The sequence below is a fragment of the Capsicum annuum genome, chromosome 5 (genome assembly GCF_002878395.1).
Source record: "Capsicum annuum cultivar UCD-10X-F1 chromosome 5, UCD10Xv1.1, whole genome shotgun sequence".
Taxonomy (NCBI): Eukaryota; Viridiplantae; Streptophyta; class Magnoliopsida; order Solanales; family Solanaceae; genus Capsicum; species Capsicum annuum.
The window spans coordinates 205617654-205629707 of NC_061115.1; the positions used below are offsets into that span (position 1 = coordinate 205617654).

General features: G+C 27.9%; 1 protein-coding gene across 1 annotated transcript; it reads right to left on the bottom strand.

The window, feature by feature from the left end:
- Positions 1-5929: 5929 nt before the first annotated feature.
- LOC107871109 (probably inactive leucine-rich repeat receptor-like protein kinase IMK2) lies at positions 5930-9916 on the bottom strand. The gene is made up of 2 exons (XM_016717912.2): positions 7936-9916; positions 5930-6653 (listed from the first exon to the last, which is right to left on the bottom strand). The coding sequence occupies exons 1-2, from the start codon at positions 9755-9757 to the stop codon at positions 6061-6063; spliced, it is 2415 nt and encodes an 804-aa protein (XP_016573398.2). The 5' UTR covers positions 9758-9916; the 3' UTR covers positions 5930-6060.
- Between the last annotated feature and the right edge of the window lie 2138 nt (positions 9917-12054).

Sequence of the window (12054 nt, forward strand, 5' to 3'; positions counted from 1 at the left end):
CATCAACTTTCTTTCATGTTCTATTTTTTTCACGTTTTTATTTTTTTATTTTTTGTGGAATTTTTGTTTGTCGTTATTTAGTATTTTCTCCGGTTTAATTTGTTTGATTTATTTATTTTTTATTTCGTTTTAAAAAAATCTTTTTCATTTTTAAGCAATATTTGTAATTTTAACTTTCTACATTCCACATTCAAGATTATAAGATTAAAGAATATTCTCGTATATTTGACATATCTTTTATTCAATATCATAATATTCAAAAAAAAATATTTAACTTTTTAAAATTTCGTACAAAATTAAAATAGATCAGACAAACTGAAACAGATAGAGTATTAACAAAATAGTGCATTTCTAAGAAAAAAAATATAAAATTTGTAGATGTTAAATTCTGCTTTTGAATATGTATATATGTATTTTCAAAATTCAAAGCTTCTAAAATTATGTTTTAGCCAAAGATTATTTTCATAAACTTCTAATAATTATAACTAACTTATAAAATTCATTGAAATTAATTTATAAACCATTAAGGATATTATGTCAAACCAAAGTTGAATTTCTTATTTAAAATTTAGTCCATTATATAATATAAGATTATTGATGAGTAAAGTTTTAAACTATGACTTGAAATTACTTTTAATTAAGATATTGCAGTGAAATAATAAATTACAATGGGATTGAACTGATATGGAAACAATTGATACGTTTAGTTCATACTTAGAGAAAAGAGTTTAATTAGTTAGTGTTATTTATTTGTCTGATTTTGATTTGATATTGAATTTTAACAAATTAAAAAAAGAATTTTGAATCTTATATTAATAGGCTAAAGATATGTATAATGTATCAAAATACTCTTTAATTTTGCAGAATTGATTAAAAAATTATCAAAAATAAAATGGTGTTCTCCTTTCAATGAATCAAAACGAATCGAGTACTATGTTAATAGTAAAATAATAAAAAAGATATTAATTGACGATGAAAAAGTATTCATTTAATTTTAAAACTATATATACTAAAGATAATTCTAAAACTTTAATTGATACGTTTATTAATATTATATCAAGATGTTATAATTTATACACTTAACTATATATATCTTTTTACAACACATTTACAATCTTCATAATAAAATATATTATTTTGAGGTAGCATATTCTCTCATTGGGTATATAAATCACATTTAAAAAAAAATACTAAATTATTCTCTTGATTTTATAGTATATAAAACTTAATGTGAAACAATAACTTTTTTCATTTTTATCACTTTGTAAAGAATAATATAATTAATTTTAAATTTCATCAAATAGATTGAATTTCATTCGCTAAACCCCAGCAAAATGAATTTAAGTGCATTCAAAATAAATTTATAGATGAATCATTTTTTATTTTGGTTGTTTTGTATAGTTCTATAAAAAGATATTAATATAATTGACACTTTATTATAACGTGTATCTTTATTATTTTCGATTGTGCTAATTTAGAAATATTGATGATTATTTTAAAACTAATTAAATTTTTATAAATATATTTAAAATATTAATATTGGCTCATAAAACGGGCCCTTCATTATTAGTAGGGGGATCTTTCGAAAATAACAACACTTTGCTATAAATTTACCTTCCATAGCCACATTTTACATAATTACCATTTATAGCCGTTGTATTCGATTTACGCCCTCTGTATTCGATTTTAGCCCTCTGTATTCGATTTTACAGATAGTATGTATTCACATAAAATATGAATACAGTCTCTATTTAGTTACGCCAAAAATGGAATTCAATAGTTTTAAAAAGAAAAAAATCTCAATCACGCTTATCTCGTTGAACTAAATATTTTCTTGCCTAACACTACCATTATTTTTTTATATTTTTTTCTTTTTCACATTTTTTCCGGTTTTTCTTCTTCTCTTTTCTATTTTTTCCTATTTTTTTGTTTCTTTCTTTTTGTTTTTTTCTTTTTTTTTCTATCTCTTTAATCTCTAACTTCTATTTCTCTTTCTTCTTTGATTTTTTTTTTAATTTTTTTGTACTTATTTTCTTTATCATTTTTTATTCTATTTTATATTTTTTTGTATTTTTAAAAAGTATGACTAGTGGAGCACAAGTCACGAATGATAACGTAAATACCACAATTGTTTATCGTATTTGTAGTCATACCGTCATTTATATTTTTGTATTCATTGATACAACTGTATTTGTATTTTTATTTTAAAGTTCCCACTTGTATTTATATTTTATAGTTCGCATTTGTATTTGTATTTAATAGTTCGCACTTATATTTATATTTGTTAGTTTGCCACATCATTTATATTCTATATAATTCGCACTTGTTTTTTAAAAAATTATTTTATATTTGTATTTTATAATTGACTGCATATTATATTGGATTATATTTATATTATGATTTTATTGTGTTTGTATATTTAGATTATGTTTGGATTATACTTATATTTGTATTCTATATTCGTCGATACCTTTTTATTCTTAAAAAATTATTTTGTATTTGTAAGTTGATTGTATATTGTATTTAGCCGTGACTATGTACAATTTGTCATTTGTATTTGTATACAAATAAGTAAATGCATTAATTGTATTTTCTTGATTCTAAAATATATAAATATGTAATGTATCATTTGATACAAATGTACCATTTTGTATTTGTATATCAAAATTATCATTCATATTTGTAAATAAACAAATATCACTTGATACAAATACAATGACAAACAAATGAAATAAATAATTTTACAAATACAAATACAATATGTATTTGTATATATTGTATTTGTATAAAAATTTGAGTTGTATTTATTTGTATAAATAAATACAACTCGTATCAATAAATAAAAATAAGTATTCGTAGAAAGAAAATCAATCGTTCCTTTTCAATAATTAAAAAATACAAATGATAGTTCACACTTGTATTTATATATTATAGTTCGCATTTGTATTATAGTTCACACTTGTATTTATATGTTATAATTCGCATTTGAATTTGTATTTTATAGTTCACACTTGTATTTGTATGTTATAGTTCACATTTGTATTTGTATTTTATAATTCACATTTATATTTGTGTTTGCTAATTCGTACAAATGAAAAGAAGGAGAAAAATTGAAAAGAAAAAAAAAAGGAGAAAAAATGAGAGAAAAAGAAAGAGAAAAAATAACAAAATAAAAAGAAGAAGAAAAAAGAGGAGAAAAATAAAAAGTAAAAAAAAAAGAAAAAGAAAAAGAAAAAATGAATAAAAAATAAAAAAGTGAAAAAAAAAATTAAGAGAAAACAACAAAAAAAAAAGGGGAAAATTACTCATAATAGCCCCTAGTGTGTTGTAATTACCACTTACAACCATATTTTATCATAATTACCTATTGTAGCCTAAACACTTGCTATATTTTACATTAATTACGTTGTGTAAACACAGTTACACGCTAGTGGCAAACATATGTGGATGATCATTTGATGTGTGAGATTGAAGGTAATCATCTCACTTCTGCTGCTATCATTGGTCACGATGGCTTTTTTTTTTTTTTTTTGCATTTTCTTTGATTCTTTTTTGGTTCTTTTTTTATTTTTTGATCATTTTTTCTCCTTTTTTATTTTTTTTATATTTTTTTATTTGTTGTTGTATTTTATATTTTATATTTATTTGTATCATATTGTGTATTTTAAATAAATTTATTATTTGTAGTTAAATAGTTTAGTTGTGAATATGTATAATTTATCATTCGTATTTGTATATAAATAAGTATATTGATTAATTGAATTTGCTTGAGACTAAAATACATAAATATGCAATTTGTCTTTCAATGCAAACATATCATTGTGTTTCGTATTTCAAATTTACTATTTATATCTGTATATAAACAAGTATTATTTTGTATGCATATGGTTCAAGTTGTATAAACATGTGTCATTGATAGATGTAACATTTGTATTTGTATAATTTATTATTTTTATTTTTATTATGATGCAAATTGTATCAACAAATGTAAATACAAGTTTTCATAGAAAGAAAAATAACAATTTTTTTTCTAATGTTTAAAGATACAAATGATATTGTCAACTACAAATTCAAATACAAACAAATGAAATTACAAATACAAATATAATATATGATCAACTTATAAATACAAATATAAAATAATTCTTTAAAAATACAAATACATCGACGAAAATAGAATACAAATTGTACATAGCCACGGCTAAATACAATATGCAATAAACTTACAAATACAAATACAAAATAATTCTTTAGAAATAAAAAAAACATCGACGAAAATAGAATACAAATACAAATATAATCTAAATATGCAACTACAATACAAATATAATCCAATATAATATACAGTCAATTATAACATACAAATACAAAACAATTTTAAAATACATGTGCGTGCGAACTATAAAATACAAATATAATGCGAACTACAAAATACAAACGTGAGCTTTAAAATACAAATACAAATGCAGTTGTATCAACAAATACAAAAATGTAAATGACGGTGTGACCACAAATATAATAAATAATTGTGGTATTTACGTTATCATCCATGACTTGTGATCGAATAGTCATATTTTTCGAAAATACAAAAAATATAAAATAGAACAAAAAAATGATAGAGAAAATAAATACAAAAAAAAAAATGAAAGAAGAAAGAGATTTGGAAGTTAGAGATAAAAGAGAGAAAAAATAAAAAGACAAAAAAGAAAAAAGAAAAATTGAAAAAGAAAAAGAAAAAAATGAGGAAAACACAACAAAAGAAAAAATATAAAAAAATAATAGTGTTTTTGGTGAGACTAAATATGTAGTGTATTTATATTTTTATGAATACAGACCATTAAGTAAAAGTGAATACAATAGCTGTGAATCGAATACAACGGCTAAATAGGGACTGTATTCATATTTTATATGAATACATACTATCTGTAAAACTGAATACAGCGGGCGTAAATCGAATACAACGGCTATTAATGGTAATTATGTAAAATGTGGCTATGGAAGATGATTTTGGATCCCAAAAAAAAAGGAAAAGAAAAACTGAAGAAAAAAACGAAAAAAGGATAAAAAGAAGAGAATAATAGAAAATAGAAAAAGAGAGAAAATACATGAGTGAGACTATGAATTGTAATTAAAAATAATTAATAGGCAAGAGGAGGCTAATTCTCTCTTTTTATTCATGGATGTTGTCCACTTTTCAGCGTTATTTAGATTCTGTCCTTATTTTTAAAAGCTGTGCAACATATGATTCCCCAAGTGAGATTTGGGAGGATACTTTGCCTCTATCCTTGTGATGAGAAAGACGATTTCCGTAATTTTTAAAACATTATTTAACCTATATCCAGTTTTGACAAACATCAAACACGGGGTGTCAAGTCTAATTACTTTAGGCATTGCAGCCATATGTGCATGAACATTCGGAAAAAAATGTCTGAAACTGATTAAAGTTCAGGTAAAATTGACTGAACTTCATTTAACTGAACTTCAACCACTTGAAACTTCTATTTTGAAGTTACGCATGTTTAAAGTTGTTCCAAAGTGAGTAGAAGTGTATTAAAATTACAAACTTAGGACATAACTAAAATACTTGCACCAAAATCAGGTATCCGTGCACTTCCTCAAAATTTGTGATCAAATCTTTGTATATAAGCTCTCCACTTGGCAATTTAGCCAATATGGAAATTTTAAGTCAGTGGGTAAATGATTTCAAGTGTCTGTATGTAGTGTGACGCACCTCAATCTGAAGTTGTATTCTTTGGGCCAAAAGAATGATGTGGATTTGCCTACAATAGTGAGACTCTCCAAAAGATGTCAGTCGCATCCGTGTCCGATGCTCCAAAAACACTCTACTTTTGGAGTATCCGACACACGCCCATCGATATTTTTTTTGACCAGCAACAAAGTTTAGAAGGACTCCATTAAGCTAAAACACTTTAAACAATGTAGCACACTTTTATTTAAAGACACTTGAAACAGACCTAATTCTCTAGCAATGAAATTCAAGAATGAAAGAATCATGGCAACTAACAACTAACATCTCAAAATACTTCAATCAAAAACTATCTAGTGACTTGCTGAGGGAGCTGCAGTCGGCGTATCACGCCTAATGTCTTCCAGTTGCTGGAGAACTTGCCGAAGTTCGGGCCGAGCTGATGGTGAGGGATCAACACAGTGCAAAGCCAACTTCAGTGTAATTAACAATTCATCGCCAATTATGGATGCATCCCTCATCAGTTCCAAATCAAACACCTCATTTGTTCCCTCCTGTTTCACAATTGACGCCACCTTTCTTGGCAAATCAACACCATTCATTACTTCGCCCGGAGACTTGCCAGTTAGGAGTTCCAATATAATGACTCCAAGGCTGTAGACATCCGTCTTCACATTGGCTTTCTTCAGCTTATTAAGTTCGGGTGCACGATAGCCAAGTGCCCCGGCTGTGGCAATTACATTTGTATTTGCAGCAGCAGTAACAAGGCGTGAAAGGCCATAATCTGCAATTTTTGCATCTGAGTTTTCATCAAGCAGAACATTGCTCGACGTAAGATTGCCATGAATGATATTGGCATTAGTGTGAAGGTACAGCAATCCCCTCGTCGTCCCTTTTGCTATTCTCATCCTTGTTGGCCAATCCACTGGTGTATCGGGGCCACGAGCTGCAACAAAAACAATAAGCTATATCACCCCTTCATACCAATTTCCTACCTTTTTTCTGTTTGAGACGTTCTAATCTGTTTGGCGTCATTCTATCATCGATAAGATCATTCTACCCATCCTTCTCAGCAACAAAAGTATACCCAGTATAGTATAGTCTCACAAAGTGGGGTCTAGGAAGGGTAGAGTGTACATAGACTTTACCCCTACCTCAGAGGTAGAGAGGTTGTTTCTGATAGAAGCTCGGCCTAAGATAAAGCATGGTCCAAAGCAGTCCAGAAAAAGTAGTATTGGAAGTACAAGAAACAACATATAGTAATAGAACAATATTACAACAAAATAATACGATAGTTTAAAGTACAACACCTCTCTACGGTACTTTTTTGGTCTACCTCTACACAATCTTCTCAATTTTTTTTAAAAAAAGAAGTTTTAGAACTTTGTATGCGATGTTTCTCAACAAAACTAGTTTTTCAATCTTGTGTCTATTGTTTTCATTCATTAGCACAATATGATACCTTATCCAAATTTAATTTCGTAAGATGAGACGGAGAAAGTATCCGATTCTTGAAAAATAAAAGAAAAAGAATGTCAAATGGAAATCTGTTTTCTGCTTACTCCTACCTACTAACAATCTATCCCAATCCGTGTCCTCTACAACTTCCTAACTAAGGTCATGTCCTCTATAAGATGAACCTGCATCACATCAGGCCTAATCACCTCTCTACGGTACTTTTTTGGTCTACCTCTACACAATCTTGTCAATTTTAAAAAAAGAAACTCTTTCAATCTTTTGCCTGTTGTTTTCATTCATTAGCACAATATGATACCTAATCCAAATTTAATTTCGTAAGATGAGACGGAGAAAGTATCTGATTCTTGAAAAATAAAAGAAAAAGAATGTCAAATGGAAATCTGTTTTCCGCTTACTCCTACCTACTAACAATCTATCTCAATCCGTGTCCTCTACAACTTCCTATCTAAGGTCATGTCCTCTATAATCTGAACTTGCGTCACATCCGGTCTAATCACCTCTCTATGGTACTTTTTTGGTCTACCTCTACACAATCTTCTCAATTTTTTTAAAAAAAAGAAGTTTTAGAACTTTGTATGCAATGTTTCTCAACAAAACTAGTTTTTCAATCTTGTGTCTATTGTTTTCATTCATTAGCACAATATGATACCTTATCCAAATTTCATTTCGTAAGATGAGACGGAGAAAGTATCAGATTCGTGAAAAATAAAAGAAAAAGAATGTCAAATGGAAATCTGTTTTCTGCTTACCATGAAGAAAAGTTGCTAGACTTCCTTTAGTCATGTAGTCGAAAATAAGAAGTTTCTCCCCTTTTGTCCCTATGTAATAAGCTCTAATAGCCAGAAGATTAGGATGTCTTATCTTTCCAAGAACATTGACTTCTTTCTCAAATTCCCTTTGAGCTTTTGTGATCTTTTCTCTCATTCTTTTCACTGCAACTTGATTTCCATCTTCTAATGTGGCCTTATACACCGTACCGTAAGTGCTCTTTCCCAATATATCTGCAGTAGCACATAGAAGATCATCTGCACTGAATATCATACCTCCACCAAAATGGACAAGTTTTCCGCCAGTATCTCCAGCCGCTTCAACTTCTCCGGCAGTTGGAGGAACACCTTTTACATCTTTAGCTGTTTTGGCTTCATTTCTTTTCTTGATCAAGCAGCAGAGGAGAATGCAACAGACTAGAAATAAAATTATTATAAGAGAACCTATTACTATGAGAATAATGTCCTTAATACTTCGTTTGCTACCTCGTGTAGCCTTTGAAGGCGTACCAGGACATGGATTCGAAGTATTATAGCCACATAGCTGAACATTACCCACAAAGGCACTTGAATTGAACTTCTTAGCAAGATAAGTAGGAACAGGACCAGACAGAGAGTTATATGAAACATTAAAGGAACTAAGATTTGGGAAATCACCAACAGACACTGGGATTTCTCCACTCAAATTGTTACGAGATAAATCTATCTCGACAAGACCAGAAATGTCCCCAATGATAGCTGGAATATCACCTCTAAACCGGTTATTCCTCAGGTTAAGAATCAACAACTTTTGCAATTTGTTTATATCTAATGGGATTTCACCATCAAGATTGTTGCTCTCCAAGTTGAGAGCTACAAGGGAGGACAAATTGGATAGGCTTTCGGGCAAACTTCCATTAATCTCATTGCAGGAAAAATCAAGATTTCTAACCATACTAAGCCTTCCAATATCATTTGGAATGACACCAACAATATGATTATGACTAAGTGAAATCTCAAGAAGCTCATTCAACTTGCCAAAAGAAACAGGAATTCCTCCAGTAAACGAGTTGTGATCGAGTACCAAAGACTGTAATCTAACTCTCTCTCCATTTCCACCCCAAGAATCAGGAATAGAACCTGACAAATTGTTATATCTCAGGTCAATAAAGACTAAAGAGCGCGATTGAGTGACACTTGCAGGTATACTACCAGACAATGAATTATAACTAAGATTAAGCCGATATAGCTTAGTTGAATTAACAAGACTATCAGGTATTACACCAGATAACATATTGTTACTAAGTTCAAGTGTTTGTAGAACTGGACATAAACCAAGTGAACAAGGAATAGTACCAGATAACCTGTTATTGTAAAGCTGAACACCTCTAAGATTAGGTAAATAACCCAATGATAAAGGCACTGAACCAGTTATCTCATTATCATGTAAACTCAGTTTTCTGAGTTCTTGTAACTGACCAATACTTTCACTTATTCTACCACCTAGGCCTTTCAATGGAAGCATTATAACAATAACTTGTCCTTTAGCACATTTAATTCCCACCCAAGTACCTGAACATGCACCATATCCACTGTCATTCCAACCACTCAAGTACCCTTGTGGATCAACTAACTCATGTTTAAGTGCTTCAAGGGCTTGATAATTTGCTTCAGTGATAACTATACCATCCCAGTCTTGGCATAAAGTTAACCGAGTACTAGAAATTAGTAGTTGCAAGAACAAGAAAATTTGGATAAATGATATCCATTTTTCGTTTGAAATAATGAGTCTTTCAACTCTTTCTTGGTCCTCCATTATTACCATTGACAAATATTTTTCTCAAGAACACACTCTGAGAAGAGAGAGAGCCAAAAAAAAAAGAAGAAATTTTTCTTTTGTTTTTCCCTTGACATCCCTATTCTTTCAATTTAGTTCTTTAGGTAGCATGTTTAATAGGGCATAAAGTTTAAGAAAGACTCCCTCACTCCGTCTATATAATACTTATAACATATATATTAAAAAATAATAATAAAAATATTAATTTAATTATATTACTTTTTAAATATAATATTTATTTATTTAATATAGTGAATAAATATTATTAAACAAGGAATATAGAGGAATCTTTGTTATCTTTACCAATTCGTTATCATTAAAGTTGCCAAATTGTTCTTAAAGTTACTTTATAATGCTGACTTTCTAATTTACTTTACAATAAAGTGGTACTATCCGTTCATCTTAATTTTTTCATTATTTATTTAACATACTTTAATAATAATAAAAATAATTTTTATTATATTATTTTTTAAATATAATAAATTTAATATTTTAACGAATGCATTTTATATGAATAGTAAGGATAATATAGAACTAAATGATAAGATATCTGATATATTTCAATTTGAATAAGTGTTGTCGCACTTACAAGTGAAGATGGATGAACGGGGTAAGTGAGATCCAAAAAGGTAGAGTGGAATAGTATCATTAAATAGTTGTCAAATAAAAATAATTTTTTTTAAAAAAATTTGATTAAAAATTACAAGTATCATATAAATTAATACGAAAAAAAGATTATATTTATTTAATAATATTTATTTACTATATTAAAAGTAGTGTTTAATAATATTTATCTAATTTAAAAAGTTCATCAATAATTTACTCTTTTTCATTCATTTTATTCTTATTATTAAATACTATTTTTAAAATATTAAGTTTATTATATTTAAGTAATAATATAAAAAAATTATTTTTATTATTATTATTATTATTTAATTTACCTATAAAATTAATAATAAATAAGTATTATTAAATGGGGAGGATATAAAAGTTGGATAGGGACTGGTTTTTTACACACACCACAAGAAGGGGTAATTTGTATTTTGTAGATAGCAGTAAGTGGGGTTCTTGCAAGGAAGCACGTGAAGAGGAGCATATAGTGCTAAAATGGAGGAATCTACTATTACTACTATGTTTCTTCTTTTCTAGGGAACATCATAACTCTGTCAGATATCTATCACTAGATTTTTGAAGGCTGCTATATGTCTTGCCCAAAGGCTGTCCAACCTTATATTATTTGGTGTTAAGTAACGCATTAACGCTCCATTAAATTTAAATTAATATATACTACTAAAAAAAAATTATTTTTAAATATGATGTTTTTAATAGAAATGTTTTCATAATCAGAGTGCTTAAGTTTATAGTATTTGTGATTTTGTGTATTGACCTTTGTCATTTTATTTGTGGACTCTGGATATTGGATAGAACTTAATATATCTACGGTTGAAATCTGGTTTTACATGAGTTTTTAAATTATTAGTGTTTAGCAAGTTTTATACTTTAATTATCGCTTTCTTATTATTAAACAGGAAAAGGTTTAAAATGTCCTTAAATTATGTAAAATGATATAAAAATGTCCTTCATTTATTTATTGGACTTAAAATGCCCTCTCTGTCTACCTATTGGATCTAAAATATCCTTCTCACCTATTTATTGGGTCTAAAATACCCTTCTCATCTGACTATTTTGTCATTTTACTTAGACAACTTGAAAAAATTTATTATGATTGAGCCACAATCAATATTAATTGTGTGAGCCATCTTTACATTTGACAAGTGTCTTTTGTGGGATCTTGTGTCAGCACATTCTCCCCAATTTCTTTCTTGTTTCTTTTTTGGTATGGTTTCAGTGTTTCTTTTTTTTTTTTGGTGAACTGGTTTCATGTTTCATTCTCTTCTTTTACCTCTTTTTATATTTTCTCTCTTCCTTTTTTTTATAGTTTTGTCTTTCTCCTTATTAGGAGTAATAATTATAAATAGAAACGAGTAGAATAATACTAATTCAAATTTAGTTTTTATAGTGTCGTTTTCCTTTGTTAAGTATGAATGGACTCATATTAATTTGGATTTAATTTTTACATATTCTTATTATATAAAATATTTATGTAATTGTATAAGTGGGTCAGTGAAAAATACGAATATATATAAACTTATTTCTACTTTGTAAAAAGGTAAAAAAAAATATTTCTAATAAACTCTTCACTCAAAAAAATATTTTCAAAAACAAATTTGATAAATATAAGAATAAAAGTTATTATGATGAAAGTACTGTAAAAATAAATTTAT

Coding starts and splice junctions, on each gene's coding strand:
- LOC107871109 (XM_016717912.2), bottom strand. CDS start 9,757: ATGGTAATAATGGAGGACCAAGAAAGAGTTGAAAGACTCATTATTTCA. Junction 6,654..7,935: donor TCTAGCAACTTTTCTTCATG/GTAAGCAGAAAA, acceptor TTTTTGTTGCAG/CTCGTGGCCCCGATACACCA.